Source organism: Grammomys surdaster, unplaced genomic scaffold (genome assembly GCF_004785775.1).
Source record: "Grammomys surdaster isolate TR1022 unplaced genomic scaffold, NIH_TR_1.0 371, whole genome shotgun sequence".
Taxonomy (NCBI): domain Eukaryota; kingdom Metazoa; phylum Chordata; class Mammalia; order Rodentia; family Muridae; genus Grammomys; species Grammomys surdaster.
Window position 1 is genome coordinate 2,946,906 of NW_021604790.1, and position 14,810 is coordinate 2,961,715.

Below are 14,810 nucleotides of genomic sequence, written 5' to 3' on the forward strand. Positions count from 1 at the left end.
AATATGAGCGCCAACTCTCAGGATTTGTTACATCTATTCAAGGGCTGGGAGGCTCCACACCCGCACGGCCTGCCTTCCCAGTTCTCACTATGGGATGACTGAGAGCAGCAGCAGGAGAGAAGCACGGGGCAAGGCTACACCAGAGTGCTCCATTCAAGGCCTCCCTCATCTCTACAAAACTATGGCTGCTGGGTTTGTGTAGGCAGAGTCTGATTTCCCAAGACACACTCACTCACTTACCTCTTGTTCTGTGAAGAGGATGTCAGTATAACATAGCTGAAAAACATTTCGTGATGTCAGTACCTGAGCTCAGACTTCTCTCTCGCACACAGACCATCAGTCACCTCGCTCACCTCCTCCCAACTCCAGGCACTTCCCTCAGGAGGAAAACTAGACTGAAGGCAGCAGGCTGTCCCCACAGCAATCCCAGTCAGAGACCAGTGCCCTCCCAGATGGAAAAGGTTCTTGCACGGGTGCAGGGTGGGAGTAAGTGGACACTACAATCACACGTGGCTGGAGAGCTAGGCTGTACACACTGCACTGGATCTTAGGAGTGGTAAAAGGAGACCCGTGGCAGCCTCCAAGTCTCACACGTCAGAACAGTCAATCTGGCAGAGTCTGAACATTTATTGCACTGAGAGTTGCTGCCACAGTTGGCCTTATTCACAGGCATTTAAATTTACCATGAAAATAACAAGGCCCGACTGACTGTAGGATATTTATAGAGCAGGCTATTAATAAAATGATAGAAAAGAGAAGACTATAAAAGTCAGGATACATCCTGAGGAGGGATCTCAAATGCAGAACAGATCACCTAAAAATACTGCAGGTTAACATTCTCCATGCTCTTGAGAAAGCTGAAATGATCTGCCTATGCCTATTAATAGATTCCGATCACACAGCAGCAGTGTGAAGACACCTCTGTCGATGAGTGCCGGTGAGGGACTGGAGGGAGCGAGGCATCCCCCTTCATCCCAACAGTTCAGCCCAAGTTCTACTTACATCTTGGTCATAGCGCTTTCTGATTTCCGGATGTGTCTGTTCTATTAAACAATCTACAAAACATGTCTGAAAAAGAAGAGACAGCGAAGACCTGCAATTGTGGAAGAAAATCTGTGCCTTTTCTCCCCAAGCTCCCAATGCACCATGTAACTCAGGCATGAAGGAAGGTAGAGAAAAACAAAGAAAATTATGAGACAGCAAAGGATTAACACAGAAGCCACAAGATTAGATTTCAATGAAAAATGAAATCTTTCTTGGAAAGTCCTCCCTCAGGAAATAAAAGGTTATAAAAACCAGAGTAAGGTTCAATTTCCCTTTTTCTGTCTAGATGTAAACACATGGCTCAGACATGTAAGTGGCTGGAATGTCACAACGGTTCCATAGAGCATGCAAGGAGCTGGGCGGTGGTGGCGCACGCCTTTAATCCCAGCACTTGGGAGGCAGAGGCAGGCGGATTTCTGAGTTCGAGGCCAGCCTGGTCTACAGAGTGAGTTCCAGGACAGCCAGGGCTACACAGAGAAACCCTGTCATAGAAAATAAAAAAAAAAAAAAAAAAAGAGCATGAAAAAAGAGCATGCAGGGAGGGTTGTCTTCATGTCCCCGAGCCACCCGCCCAGACTTAGAACTTCATAAGGGCTCAGAAGATAAGCAGGTACAAGGAGAAATCCCATTCCAAGAATCAGAACAGCCTCTCACCTTGCCGTGGTGGAGATGGCCACACAAGGTCACGTTTCGGATGAGCTCAGAGTTGTCCATCAGATCTGCTAAGAAACTGAAAGTAAAAAGGCAAAGAGAAAAGAAACTATGACAGAAGCTCCCCCAGTAGAGTGGCACAGAGGCAGTTTAGCTATTTCCAGCCGGGAACAACTTTCAGATCAGCTGCAGAATACTCCGAGCCCTGGCTCAGGGTGCCCACAAGACAACACAGCCTGGAAACCAAGATCATGAGACCAATGCCCTCTGGATGAAAGCATACAGGAATGTACCCCGGAGTTAATAGGGAGGTTGGGAGACAACTTTTAGGAGTTGGTTCTCTGTCATCTGGGTTTCAGGAATCAAACTCACTTTGTCAGACTTGTCTTTGCCACTGGGCCTCATGCCTACCATTATACGGATTTCAACAGTAAAATGATTGAAAAAGAAAGGTTAAACTAAGACGAGGTTGGCATGGTGGGTCAAGCAGTAATCCTAGTGCTTCTGTGGTGGAGGCAGCAGAATCAAAACTAGCCTGGGATGCATGAGACCTGGGGCAGGGCATGGACAGGAGGATGCAATGAACAGATGGGCATGGTGGTTCAGGTTCTAATCTCAACACCTTGTAGGTGGGGGCAGGGGAAGCAGAAATTTAATATCATCCTTGGCTATCTAGTAAATCTTTGTCTTAAAACAAAAAACAAATAAACAACAACAACCCTACCACTACAGAGAAAGCAAGAGACAGAGAGAATAAAAAGTCTGTTAGACGGACAGAGAGAATAAAACAACTGTCAGTGGACGCTTCCTGGAGCCATTTTTCAGCTGCTGAGCACAGCTCTGAAGACTGATCTCAACAGAACACAGAGCTCCATGCTGGTAATTATAACACCCCATTCTGTCCCAGAGACTGGCTTTAGGGACTGCTGTACACTAGAGGTAGTGCTGGATGGAAGAAGGGAGACAACTGATATCCAGATGAGATCTGGGAGAGAAACCTGAACCTAACCATCCCAGCAGCCACTCTGACAGATCAGAAAGCACTGCTGTCATAACTCTCTGCTCTTTCAACCACAAACCACTTTTTCCTGCCTCTAAGAAAAGAGCAGAGGGGTCTTAACTTACTCCATCTCATACACCGTGACAGGTAGTGTCTGCTCCATCAGAGTGAATTTCTTGGTTTTCACCGGCTTTATAATGGGCTCTGAGGAAAGAAAAAAAAGCAATGACATGTAGGGAGGTATGAAATGAAGGTCGGAGCTCGGCTCCACTGGATCGGGCTTCAGAGTGCATGATATATAACAGTAATTTATTGTATTCTCAGGGATCCATCACTCAAGTTCAAGTCCAGAATGCTACTTCGGCCTGAGTCAGTGAAGGGCTTCAGCTTAGTTGGAGGGATGTGGGGAAACGCCGGACACAGAAACCCAACCCTCGACATCTCACAACAGGACCGCTCTCCTGAGCCACTATGGGAGGTGGACAGTGAGCTCCACAGGGACTGCTCAGGACAAGGGACATCAGACCAAAGAGAGCGTGGTAGTCTTTACGCATCAAGAAGTGGATAAAGCACTGACTCCTTTTAAAATATATGAACATAAAAGTATGAACATATTTAGTTATTTTATCTTATGTGTATCTGTACATCATATGCATGCCTGGTGGCCTCAGAGGTCAGAAGAGGGCACCAGGCACCTCTGGAGCTGTAGTTACAGGTGGTTGTGAGCTGTGTGACCTGCCATGTGGGTGCTCAGAATTGAGCCTAGGTCTTCTGCAAGTGCAGCCAGCCAGTGCTCTTAGCTGCTGAACCATCGCTTCAGCCCCAAAATACTAACTCTTTTTACTCACTAACAAGCTAAGAGTTTTGCTGAATATTGAGACAAAAATAATTGATTCTTAATCCAGAAATAACACTGAAAATTAAAGAAAAATTGCCCAATTCATCCACTGAGCTTTGAAGATTCGCTGACAGCTAGACAAAGTTTCCTCCAGTCATACCTGTGAGGGGCTGGGTGTCCTCCTCCTGGACTATGGTCTCCACCTCGGGGCCGTACACCTCCTCGGCCGTCGGGTAGTACTTCTTGTCCTCATGCAGTACCACCTCCATCCCGGGATGGTCGTCATCGTGCTCCCCCACGTCCTCCTCGTCCTCCTCCTCATCCATCTAAAGACACGAGAGAGAGGGAGGGAGGGCAGAGGGCTACCTTTTCCTGCTTGTCAGCCCGCTGCCCCCTCTGTGAGAGCTGCATCTTCCTTCAAGTCCTGTGCTGGTGAGGGGAGTCCCCACCCCTGGAAGATCCTCCCCTCACGGGACCCTAGGAGCCTTGGCTACGGCCGGTGCTGCTGCATCAAACTTGTCCCGCTCTGAACTCCCATTAAGACTGGCCTCAGTGGATTGAGATTAAAGAGAACGAATAGCTCAGCACAGCACAGCCGACTAAGAAAAAACAAACAACCCCACTGTCTCCAAGGACAGAAGTCAGAAGCTACAGATAGAAATTAGGAACAAACCCGTATCTTTAAATTTCCACTTAGGTTGACAAAACTGGTTTTGAAAAGCCATCTTAATGATGGAGAGGCTGTGAAAAGCTAAGGCTCGCCCGTGCTGAGTGGGGATGGTGGCTCTCCCCTGGAAAGACCTGCACTTCTTCAACATCTTCAGTGTAACACGAAACACAACTAAGTCTAGTCCTAGACTCTGTCCTAGTCAGGCTTTCTACTGCTGTGACAAACAACATGCTTAGGAGGAAACACTGGGCTAAGAGGAAACTGAAGTCATGCAGGAGGTAACCACAGCGATCCTTCTAGACCACTTAAGGAATCGGACGACACCCCCCCTGCTTTTGAATGTGTGTGTGGAGGCTGGCAAGGCATTAGCCTCAGGAACACCATCTATCTCCTTCGAGACAGTCTCTCACTGTGACCTGGGGCTTGTGGATTAGCTCAAATTGGCTGGCCATCCAGCCCAGGATCCACCTGTTCCTACAAGAGCACACCGCCACACCCGGATGTTTCCGGGTTCAGGGGACTTATGTCCTCATGCTTGTATAGCAATGAGCTGTTGTCCTTGGTCCCGACTGTATTTTTTCTAGAAGAGTGGTTTCAACCAGGCTAATGTGCAGCAGCAGTCATAGCTCAGTGTCTTGGGTGTAAACCTCAGTACTGTCTGTGTGTGTAGGGGACATGAGGAGGACAGGACCCCATCCTTTTCCATCTTGAGAACATACTGAGAGGAGGGTTGGTTAAGAACCTGTCGGGAGCAGCCCTGCTTATACACTGAAGGCCTAAAATCAGCCATAGGCCTAAAATCAGCAATAGGCCTGACATACATGCCTGCTAACACAAAGTCTTGGGTCTCTGTGGAAAAACACTGAAACAGATAGCTGGGAGTTATTGTAAACAGACAGCTTTGGTGGAAGGCTGCCAAGCCTAGTCATAAGGCCTTGTAGATGGGTAACCTTGGTGGATAGTACCAACTTAGATAAAGACAAGTGAATCATAGGCAGAGTCATAGTGGTCTGTCCCCTAACCTTCACCCAGCTGACACTCTGTTCTGAAGATATCTGGACTCCCCCTGAACACCTATGCTCCTGCATCATCCCCTTCCCCACATCCTGCCTTTTTGTGTATAAAACCTGTGTGTGTGCAAAAGTAAAAATTACGATCTGATCAGATTATAGACAGGTCGTGATTCCTTTCGTCTTTGCCTGCTCCCCCCTGCCCTGCCCCCCTCCCCCGCTCTCTTTCAGGTGACCTCCCTGGACTCCTGTTTAATGTCCTGCTGGACAGGACAAGAACCTATTGCAGTAATTTGGGAAAGAGATGGTGAGTGCAACATGCATCTGTAAAGGTGGTATGAGGAGATTGTTCTAGAAATACTTTGTAGAATCAAATGTTTTCTATAAATGAAAACATGCTTACAGAGAAAAAGGGGGCCTCTGACCTGGGCATCTAAAGCAAAGCACCGTATTACAAGGGTGAGGAAGAGTGAGAACAGTATGGGAAGGGACTTTGACTCTGGCAGATCCACTACTTCTGAGGCCCTATGTTAGGCACTAAGGAGATATGCCAAGCCAGATGCAGGACACATGGAACTGTGGCTCAAAAAAAAAGTCTTTGAAGACAGAAACCCAAGAGTCTTTTGGACAAAGAAGTCCCCTGACAGAGTGAATACGATGACCAGTGCAGTATGCATGGGTGGAGGAGAGGTGTAAAATGGAACTCTAGGTCTGCTGGCATCTGAAGGCCTGGGAGAAGAAGCTAGCAGTAAAGACTAAGAAGGAAGGGTCACGAGGGTGAAAGCCAGGGGCCTCCCTGGAAAACAAGGGAAAGAAAGACACGAGGGAATGATCAGCTCACCAGACGCAGCAGGTAGGTCAAGTGAGACCGAGACTGACAGGCTAGGGCCATAGGGACTTTGACAAGAGCAGTGTCCAAGGAGTAGTGTTAGAGAGGGCTGGAGAGCAAATGAGAGCTTGGGAAACAGCTTCAACAACTCTTCTGAGGTATGCAATTAGGGAAGAAAATAGGGAGGGGGAATGGGGTCAGAAGAGGGTTGGCTGGGGTGGTACCAGAAGTGGAACACAGGCCCTCATACCCACTATTTTATTCTATTGGGACTGGGTCTCACTAAGTTGCCCAGGCTGGCACTGAACTACCTACCTAGCTAGAATCATGAGCAAACGGTTTTGGGGTTTTTGTTTGTTTGTTTGTTTGTTTTTTCGGGACAGGGTTTCTCTATGTAGTCCTTGCTAGCCTGGAACTCACTCTATAGACCAGGCTAGACGTGCACTCACAGAGATCCACCTGCCTCTGCATTTGCCACCATGCCCAGAGCGAAGGTTTTAAGGTAAAATAGCATGCTTGTACACTGCCTGAGATGAGCCACTAGTAAGGAACAGCTGATGGAGCAGGAGAGGGAGGGAGAAGTGCTGGGTGACAGTCCTGAGTGGTGAGAAGGGGTGAGGGATGGGAGCTGGTTGACTGGAAAACAATTTGTCCACAACAACAGAGCGGAAGGCATTGTGTGCAGTGAGCTGGGTAGATGCAGTGGTGGGCGTTTGTTTTCTTTCACACAAATTCCAAAATGTCAACCTGTTTTTTAGAAAAGAATGCAAATCCCTGCGGTGGTGGGCTGCCTGGCCACCTCCCGCCATCTGTGTGTTCTGCTTCTATTAGAGCAGCCTGAGATAACATCAGCACTGTCAGCAGCCAAACATATCCTACTGGTAATGGCTCCAAAATAGCTACCAAGCCAGTCTTCTGTCCCATACAGCTGAATGCATTAGGAACGTAACCGTGGGCTTTATGTGATGACTCCTGCCTCCTCTAGCCATCTCCACTCGAGCACCATGCAGTAGCTCAAATGAGCCTGAGATAAAGCTAACCAGCATCCTCAGCAGTCCCACTGTCTGCTAACAGCACTGCTCTAGCTACCTAGTGTTCCCATCCCCCTCCTCCCCTCATACTCAAGCAGTGGCCCAGCCCCCATCTTCACATGGATGCTGGCAGTACTGAGAAGAAGCCCTGGCTAGTTGTCAGGCCTCCAACCCCCTTTCACTGAAGGAAGAACTCTAGCATTTTGCTTTGACTGTGTAGCCCGGGCTGTCCTGGACCTCGATGTGTGGACCAGGCTGGCCATGAACTGCCTGTCTTGGTCTCTGCTGGAATTCAAGGCATGCATCACCTCATCTGGCTCTTACTCTGCTTTCTACTCAAGGCCTTCAAGTCTCTGACCCCACCTCCTCTGCTTCACACCCACAGCTGTCCTCTAAGTACTAGACTTTGGTGATCTAGAGAAGAGATGATTTACCAGTTAGTTATCTGTGGACCCTTCTCCCTGTACCCCTTCCCTCTAGAATGAACACCCTTCTTAGAAACTCCTATGCAGTAGAGCTCCAAATAACTTTTTTTTTTTTTTACTTTCAAGACAGGATCTTCTCTGTTTAGGAAAACATCAATGCATATAAAAAAATTTTAATAAAGAAATTTTTCACTGGGCAGTGGTGGCGCACACCTTTAATCCCAGCACTTGGGAGGCAGAGGCAGGCGGATTTCTGAGTTCGAAAGTTCGAGGCCAGCCTGGTCTACAGAGTGAGTTCCAGGACATCCAAGGCTACACAGAGAAACCCTGTCTCGAAAAAACAAAAACAAACAAACAAAAAAAAAAAATCAAGACCGTTTTCTCTGTGTGGTCCTTACTGTCCTGGAACTCACACTGTATACCAGGCTGGCCTTGAACTCAGAGATCTGCCTGCCTCTGCCTCCATAGTGCTAGGATCAAAGGCGTGAGCCACCACAGCCCAGCTCTAATTCCATTTTAAGAGAAATGCCTTAATTCTTTTTTTTGTTGGTGTTGTTCCATGGCCTCTCCTCTCCACCCTCCATCTTGGCAGTGCTAAGGACTAAATCCAGGGTACCTTGTGCACAGCAGGGAAGTACCCTGCCACTGAAGTATATCACCATGGTGGCTCTCAGCTCACCTCAAGATTTCCCTAACACCCACCAGGATCCAATTCGTCTGCACTGCAGACATGAAGATCCTGAAGCTGCAAGCTAGTCTCCTTCCACAAGCCTACAGCAGCTCCGACTTTCTCTCCTAGTGTTCACTGTTTTCTAGCCTGAGCAGCATTCCCCTTTATGGAGACTGATGGCAGCCAGAACTCTGTTCCCGTTCCTGTTGTCCATGAATTTAAACCCCCTGTAAATCCAGACTAATCCACCACTAACAAATGGGATGAGTCTGCTCTTCACTGTTTGACAGTTTTACACAGTCACATAATGAAGTATCTGTTCTCACCCCATCCTCCTCTCACGCTCACTAAAATCATTGTGAGACCCTACTTCCGTTAAATCTACGTTTCACTCGTTGTGAATACTGCTATAAGGTGACTCCGCTCTGGGTGCCTGTTGCTATTTGAATGTAAACTGTCTCTCACCTGCTCATGTTTGACCCCCTGGCCCCAGTTGGTAGTACTGTTGTGGGCTACTGTGGAACATTGGAAGATGGAGTCTTGAGGCTTACAGTCTGCTCGGGTTTCTGGCCTCTCTGTGCTTCCTGGTACCCTGAGGTATGACTAAGTAGCTGCTGTTATGTCTTCTCCACCAGGAGCAGCGGTCGTCCGTTATATCGAGTCATAAATCCTTCCTCCTACATCTGGTTCTTGTCAGGTATTTGCAATGACAAGAAACAGAATAGTACCCCTCCTTTTTATAAAACATTATTTTACTAATTCTTCAGTGCTGTTTTTTAGAGACAGGATCTCATTCAGCTCAGACTTCCCTCAAACTCATTATGGAACCAAGGCTGACTCTGAACTTCTTACTTCTGGCCTCCGTTTCTAAGTGCTGGATTACACACACTCCCGGCTTTATAGCAGAGTGCCCTTTGAAAGCTATCTAAAATCATTCTGGACATTATCTCCCACTCCTAAACCAGACTAACAGGAACTGCCCGCCCCCCTTCCCCTTCAAATGCCTCTTAAAATCAGTATATGAAGGGAGTTCAGGAGTTCCAAGCGCAGACGCACTAATACAGCTGTCTCCCCGTGATGAACTGGGGTCATTCCTTTTTGTCAAAAGATACAGCTGGGAACTCAAAGAGCTATTACAGAACCAGTACTAGAGCTCAGATCAAACCCAACTCATCAACAAAAACCCCTTACACCTGCTTTTAAACTTTAGGAGCCAATATAAAATCCCAATACAAGTCATATAAACAATCCAACGGTAGGCAGGCCATTAGTCCCAGCACTCGAGAGGCAAAGGCAGGTTGGTCTCTGTGAGTTCCAGGACAGCCAGGGCACAAAGTCTGTGTGCCTGCCTTGAAATCCAGCCCCCACTGCCCAGGGAACATTAGAGATGCATGCAGTTCATTGTCTGTAAAAAGAGAGGGATAAAGAAAACAGTGTTTGCTTTACCTCATCAAGATCTTTTGTCTCTCTTCCCAGTTCATCATCATCTTCATCAGAATCAAGCTCTGGTCCAATATAATTCCCAAATTCATCATACAAGTCAGTATCCATGATGCTAAAATTCAAGGAGACAAGAGTTAGGGTCTGGCAAGTGACGAAAGCCGGCACCACACACCGTTGCCTTTCCCACCGTGCGGGTAGGTGTGGATCAGTGACTGGCCAGTCTACTGAATAGTGTCTCCAAAGTGCAACCTTTCTCTACTTCTTTGCCCTCGTCATTCTATCGACTTACAGCCCACACCCTTTAATTTAGGGATAGGCCTCTTACCCAAGCTGGCTTCAAACTCTATATAGTTCATGTTAGTCTCAAACTCCCGATCCTCCTGCCTTAGCTTCCTAAGTGCTGGGGTTACAAACATAGGCCCATGCCCAGCTTTATCTAAATTTATTTATTTAATTTTCTGCATATGGGTGTTTTGCCTTCATGTATATCTGTGTACCATGCTCTTAGGCACGTGTTGCCCACAGAAGCCAGATCCTCTGAAACTGGAACTGCAGACAGCTGTAAGCTAATGTGTGGGTGATGAGAACTGAACCTGGGTCCTTTGAAAGAACAGTCAGTGGTTGTAACCACTGAGCAATCTTTCCACTCCCACCTGACTTTATTTTTACTTTTTTTTTTTGTCTGTTTGTTTTTTGTTTTTTCGAGACAGGGTTTCTCTGTGTAGTCCTGGCTGTCCTGGAACTCACTCTGTAGACCAGGCCAGCCTCAAACTCAGAAATCCGCCTGCCTCTGCCTCCCAAGGGCTGGGATTAAAGACGTGCGCCACCACTGCGTGGCTATTTTTACTTTTAAAAATAGGTTCTCACTGCTCCCCAAGCAGGCCTTGAACTCTGGCTCCTCTGCCTCTTCCTTACCCCACCCCCACCCCCTGCCCCATGCTGACATAACAGTCGTACAACTAATACCTAGTCCACCTCCCCTTTCTGCATTTATTTAATCAATTAAACGTGTGTGTGTGTTTGTGTGTGTGTCTGTGTGTGTCTGTATATCTGTGTGTAATTTTATGCACATGTATCAGAAGACAGCATTGGATCCTTTGGGAACATGAGGATTGTCACATGAGTGCTAGGATCTGACTGACTCCAAGTCTTCATGGCTGCCTAGCAGATTCTCTTAAATGCTAAACCATCTTTCCAGCATCTCACTTTTTAAAAAAAAATTAACATTCTCAAAATATCACAACACAGCCATCAAAATAAAAAATGAATATCAGCAGGTTATTCTACCTAATACACAGGCTCCACCAAGTTCGAAAAACTGTTCCAGTCATAAAATACACAGCCAAGGACACAAACCAGGACTGTACACTTGCCCTGAGGGGTCTTTGTTCTTTTAATCTAGAATGGTTTTCTAGTCTTGACTTTCAGGACTTGACAACTTGTTCAGATTACAATCCAGTGCTTTTGAAGACTATCCCTTCCTGTAGACTTGCCTCCGCTCTGAGCGGTAAACAATTCCAACGTGTGCTCACTGATGATTCTAACTGTGATCCTCAATTATGGTGACAGCAGACATGCTTGTCATTGCAAAATTACTCATTGCCCCTTAGTGATGAGTGAGGACTCACTGTTCTTACTGCTCTTTCAAAGGACTCAGGTTCGAATCTCATCCACATCCAGCTTACAATTTGTAGTCTGCAACTCCAGTGGATTTTCCCCATTTCGATGACTGAAATTCTGTTCAAAGGAACAGTTTAGATCCCACCCTTCAAGCTTTCCTAGCCCCCAACCTCTCACTTCTCACTCTTCTCAGGACCTCCTGTCCCAAATGCTGGGTAACAATTTTTATTAGAGCAGGGCCGGGCAGTGGTGGCGCACGCCTTTAATCCCAGCACTTGGGAGGCAGAGGCAGGTGGATTTCTGAGTTCGAGGCCAACCTGGTCTACAGAGTGAGTTCCAGGACAGCCCGGGCTACACAGAGAAACCCTGTCTCGAAAAACCTAAAAAACAAAAACAAAAACCAAAAAAACCTAGAGCAGGGGAAAAGCATCAGGCCCTGGGGTTTACGACCTTGACCCATCATATCTTCACCTATCTCCAACGATGACGTAACTCACAGAAGTTAGTTTGCCTCCCTAGAGTGAATTATCAAGGCCTAAAACCTTATAAAGGCAACGAATAAGTACCTAATTGTACAGCAGCCGGATGACCTGAGTTCAATCCCAGAAACCCACAGAAGAGCCACGTATGGCAGTGTGAGTATCTGCGGTCCTAGATGGCCTGCAGGGAACGGGAGACAGAGACTCTGAAGCTCAGAGCCAGCTAGCCCGGTACTGGCAGTGAGGAGCCAGCTAGCCCGGGACTGGCAGTGAGGAGGAGACCCTGTCTCAAAACAGATCAAGAGATGAGGACCAAACCTTGAAGGTTGTCCTCTGACCTCTGACCTCCACCTGCAAACCACAGCACACACAACCCTCACTCACTACACAAAAACATGCAAACATATACAAAGAGAAACTCACAAAGTATGATTAGCCAGGCATGGGATCTTATACCTGTGATCCTACATATATCCTGAGATATGAGAGATCCTGTCTCAAAAAACAACAAATAACAAATGTGGGTTAACGGAAAACATGACCTTTTTGAGCATGAGAACCCCGTGTCCTTTGTGTTCACATGCCAATACCCAAGACAGTGCCTAGCACAAATAGACACTAAGTAACGTTAACTGAGTGGAATGTTTAGTTTTGAAATTCTGGTATTTCTTGCAGTAGACTGAATACCTCCGTGAAATCTGCTGAGAACTGACTGTAAGTAAATCATAGAATTAGAGTGCTAGTCACTGGTAATTAAATGTAACTCATTACAGAGATCGATATACCTACTGTTTTTATTTCTAAGAGGTTACAACAATTACATCCATTGTATATATCTCCCAAGACTCTCATCAGGTGATGGCACAAACTTTTAAAGAGAGGTCTTTACTGAACAAGCCAAGCTATTCTCTGCCTCAAGACTGTCATTCCTATTGTCCTCTGGCTAGTTATACCTTCTTAATTCATTTAACTCACCCCTCTCCTTTAATGTCACCTGTTTGTCACTCTAAAAATCTCTCTCTATACACTTGCCAAGCCACCCTTACACCAATTTCTTAGTGTGTGGTTGGGTGCTTAAGATCAAATCCTAGGCCTCACACTCTACGAAACACTTCTCCACCAAGTTACACTCGCAGCCTAAGTAAATCAAGGTTATGCCTGAGTAGTACTTAGGGAACGTGTGTATACCTGGTACTGATAAAACATTAATAAGAAAATCGGAGCAAAACGACAACAGTGCCTGGGACAAAATAGGCCCTCAATACGTTTTGCTAGTTTTGTTTTTTTGGAGGTGGACTGGGGTAGGAGGGTGAATTAATGACATGCTTAGTGGACTGGGGTAGGAGGGTGAATTAATGACATGCTTAGTTACGTAAAGCTAGTCTCAAAATAGCCAAATCTGCATCTTCCCACTACAACGCAGATTCTCAAAGGAATGCTGTAATCTTTTCTGTTTTGGCTTTTTGAACCAGAACCACGGCTTAGCCTTGAACCTGGACCAATATTCCTGCCTACAGAGCGGAAGAATTTGGCACTAGCCATCACAGATAGCTCGGATGGAGACAGTTTGGTGGTGAAGCAGGCACCGATGGAAGGGGGAGTGGCAGGGGTCTGGGTCTTTACAGCGCTACCTCTATTAAGGGACGGGATCTTAACCACGCCGGGGACCGTGGAAACCCCGGAATCGACGGTGTGTGCATGTGTTGGGGGTTGGTGTCTTTCATTCCCTTTCCCACGCCAGAATTCAATTTGTACGTTAGTTAAGCGAAAGGGATAAATTCTATATAAATCGCCTCTTCCCAAGCTAATTTCTCTCGTTCCTCAACCCCCTAGAGTACCCTTCCCGTCCAGCTCACCCGCAGACTGCTCAGCCGAGCGCCCCTAGTCCGCCGCCTGAGCCCGCGCTTCCGCCGCACGCCGCGACAACGCCGGCGCCCGTCGCCAGGAAGGACCCCGAGCGCGTCGCCGGACCGCCTGGCCTCAGAGGACAGCCTTCTGCCTGAGGAACAGCTTCGAAGAATGCTGGCCTCGGAGACAGAAACGGGAAAGGCCAACTTGTTGGTTCTCAAAACGAAGCGTAAACTGTTCCAGAGAAAAGAGAGGCCGAAGGATTCACGGGTCTGATCAGGCGCCTTGGGACAGCCTGAAGGGAGGGCTTTCGGGCTGGTCACGTGGACAGGCTAGTGGTGCTGTTGCTAGGCAACAACCTCTGTTGGCAGGGCGAAGCTCTAAGGTGTTCTAACAGATCGGGGACTTTCTCAAAAGAAAGCAAGAGGTCCAAAACTGGGGCTGCTGGGTGAGGGTTTAAGGATAGTAAAGGGGATTGCTCTAGTCATCCTATAATTGGGGAAGACTTAGAACTCGACGGTGAAGTGGGCGGGGTGGCGAGAGTCTGTTGTGTCTAGTGCTCCCGAGGCTGAGCTTAGAGGAAAGATCGTGAGCTCAGAAGTTTTGGAGAGAACAAACTAGGCTACGTAGCGAGATCTCCCTACCCCAAAATATTGCATAGGATCCGAGACACTTGAGTATAATTGTTGACGGGCTAACACAACCCACTTCTTGGCGTTCCATTTCCCACCGTTGGTGTCGGGGATGACTGTGGATTTGTTTGCGGACTAGCTTACTTCCTGCCCTAGGGCTGATTATGAGTGAACTACGATATCTAGCTCCGGCTCACCAGGATTCTAAGGTGGAAAGAGAAACTATAAGTAAATGTCAGAACCCAGACGGGAACACATAGATTCCTGTAAAAACAGCCCCATCGGACACATGCCAGCAGGCGGCAGAACTTCAGTGGTAGGAGTGGAGATAATGCCTACACAGTGCACATTTGCCTGCAGCCCTCCGCTGGTCAGGGATTTGGGGATGGAGGCCACTGAGCTTTTTTTTTCCCCTTCTGACACTTCTCAACTTCCTGCTTTGTGGTTGCTTTTGGCTTATGTGAAAAGATTATTTTTTTTCTCCATTAAAAACATTTAGCGAACTGTGAAATTTTGTTTTTGAGCTGGAATACATAATAAAGGTCTCTCTCTCTCTCTCTCTCTCTCTCTCTCTCTCTCTCTCTCTCTTTCTCTCTCTCTCTCTCTCTCTCTCTCTCTCT

At 47.2% G+C, this 14,810-nt stretch overlaps 1 protein-coding gene across 1 annotated transcript in view; it reads right to left on the minus strand.

Annotated features, from left to right (window-relative positions):
• The window catches only part of Eftud2 (elongation factor Tu GTP binding domain containing 2), a 41,033-nt gene extending 27,385 nt beyond the window's left edge, over positions 1–13,648 (minus strand). Inside the window, exons 1-7 of the mRNA XM_028780481.1 lie at positions 13,567–13,648; positions 9,615–9,723; positions 3,694–3,859; positions 2,821–2,899; positions 1,699–1,774; positions 1,003–1,068; positions 241–276 (exon numbers count right to left, since the gene is read on the minus strand). Coding sequence (XP_028636314.1) covers positions 241–276; positions 1,003–1,068; positions 1,699–1,774; positions 2,821–2,899; positions 3,694–3,859; positions 9,615–9,719 — 528 coding nt within the window. The 5' untranslated portion in view covers positions 9,720–9,723; positions 13,567–13,648. The remainder of the gene's footprint in view (positions 1–240; positions 277–1,002; positions 1,069–1,698; positions 1,775–2,820; positions 2,900–3,693; positions 3,860–9,614; positions 9,724–13,566) is intronic.
• Between the last annotated feature and the right edge of the window lie 1,162 nt (positions 13,649–14,810).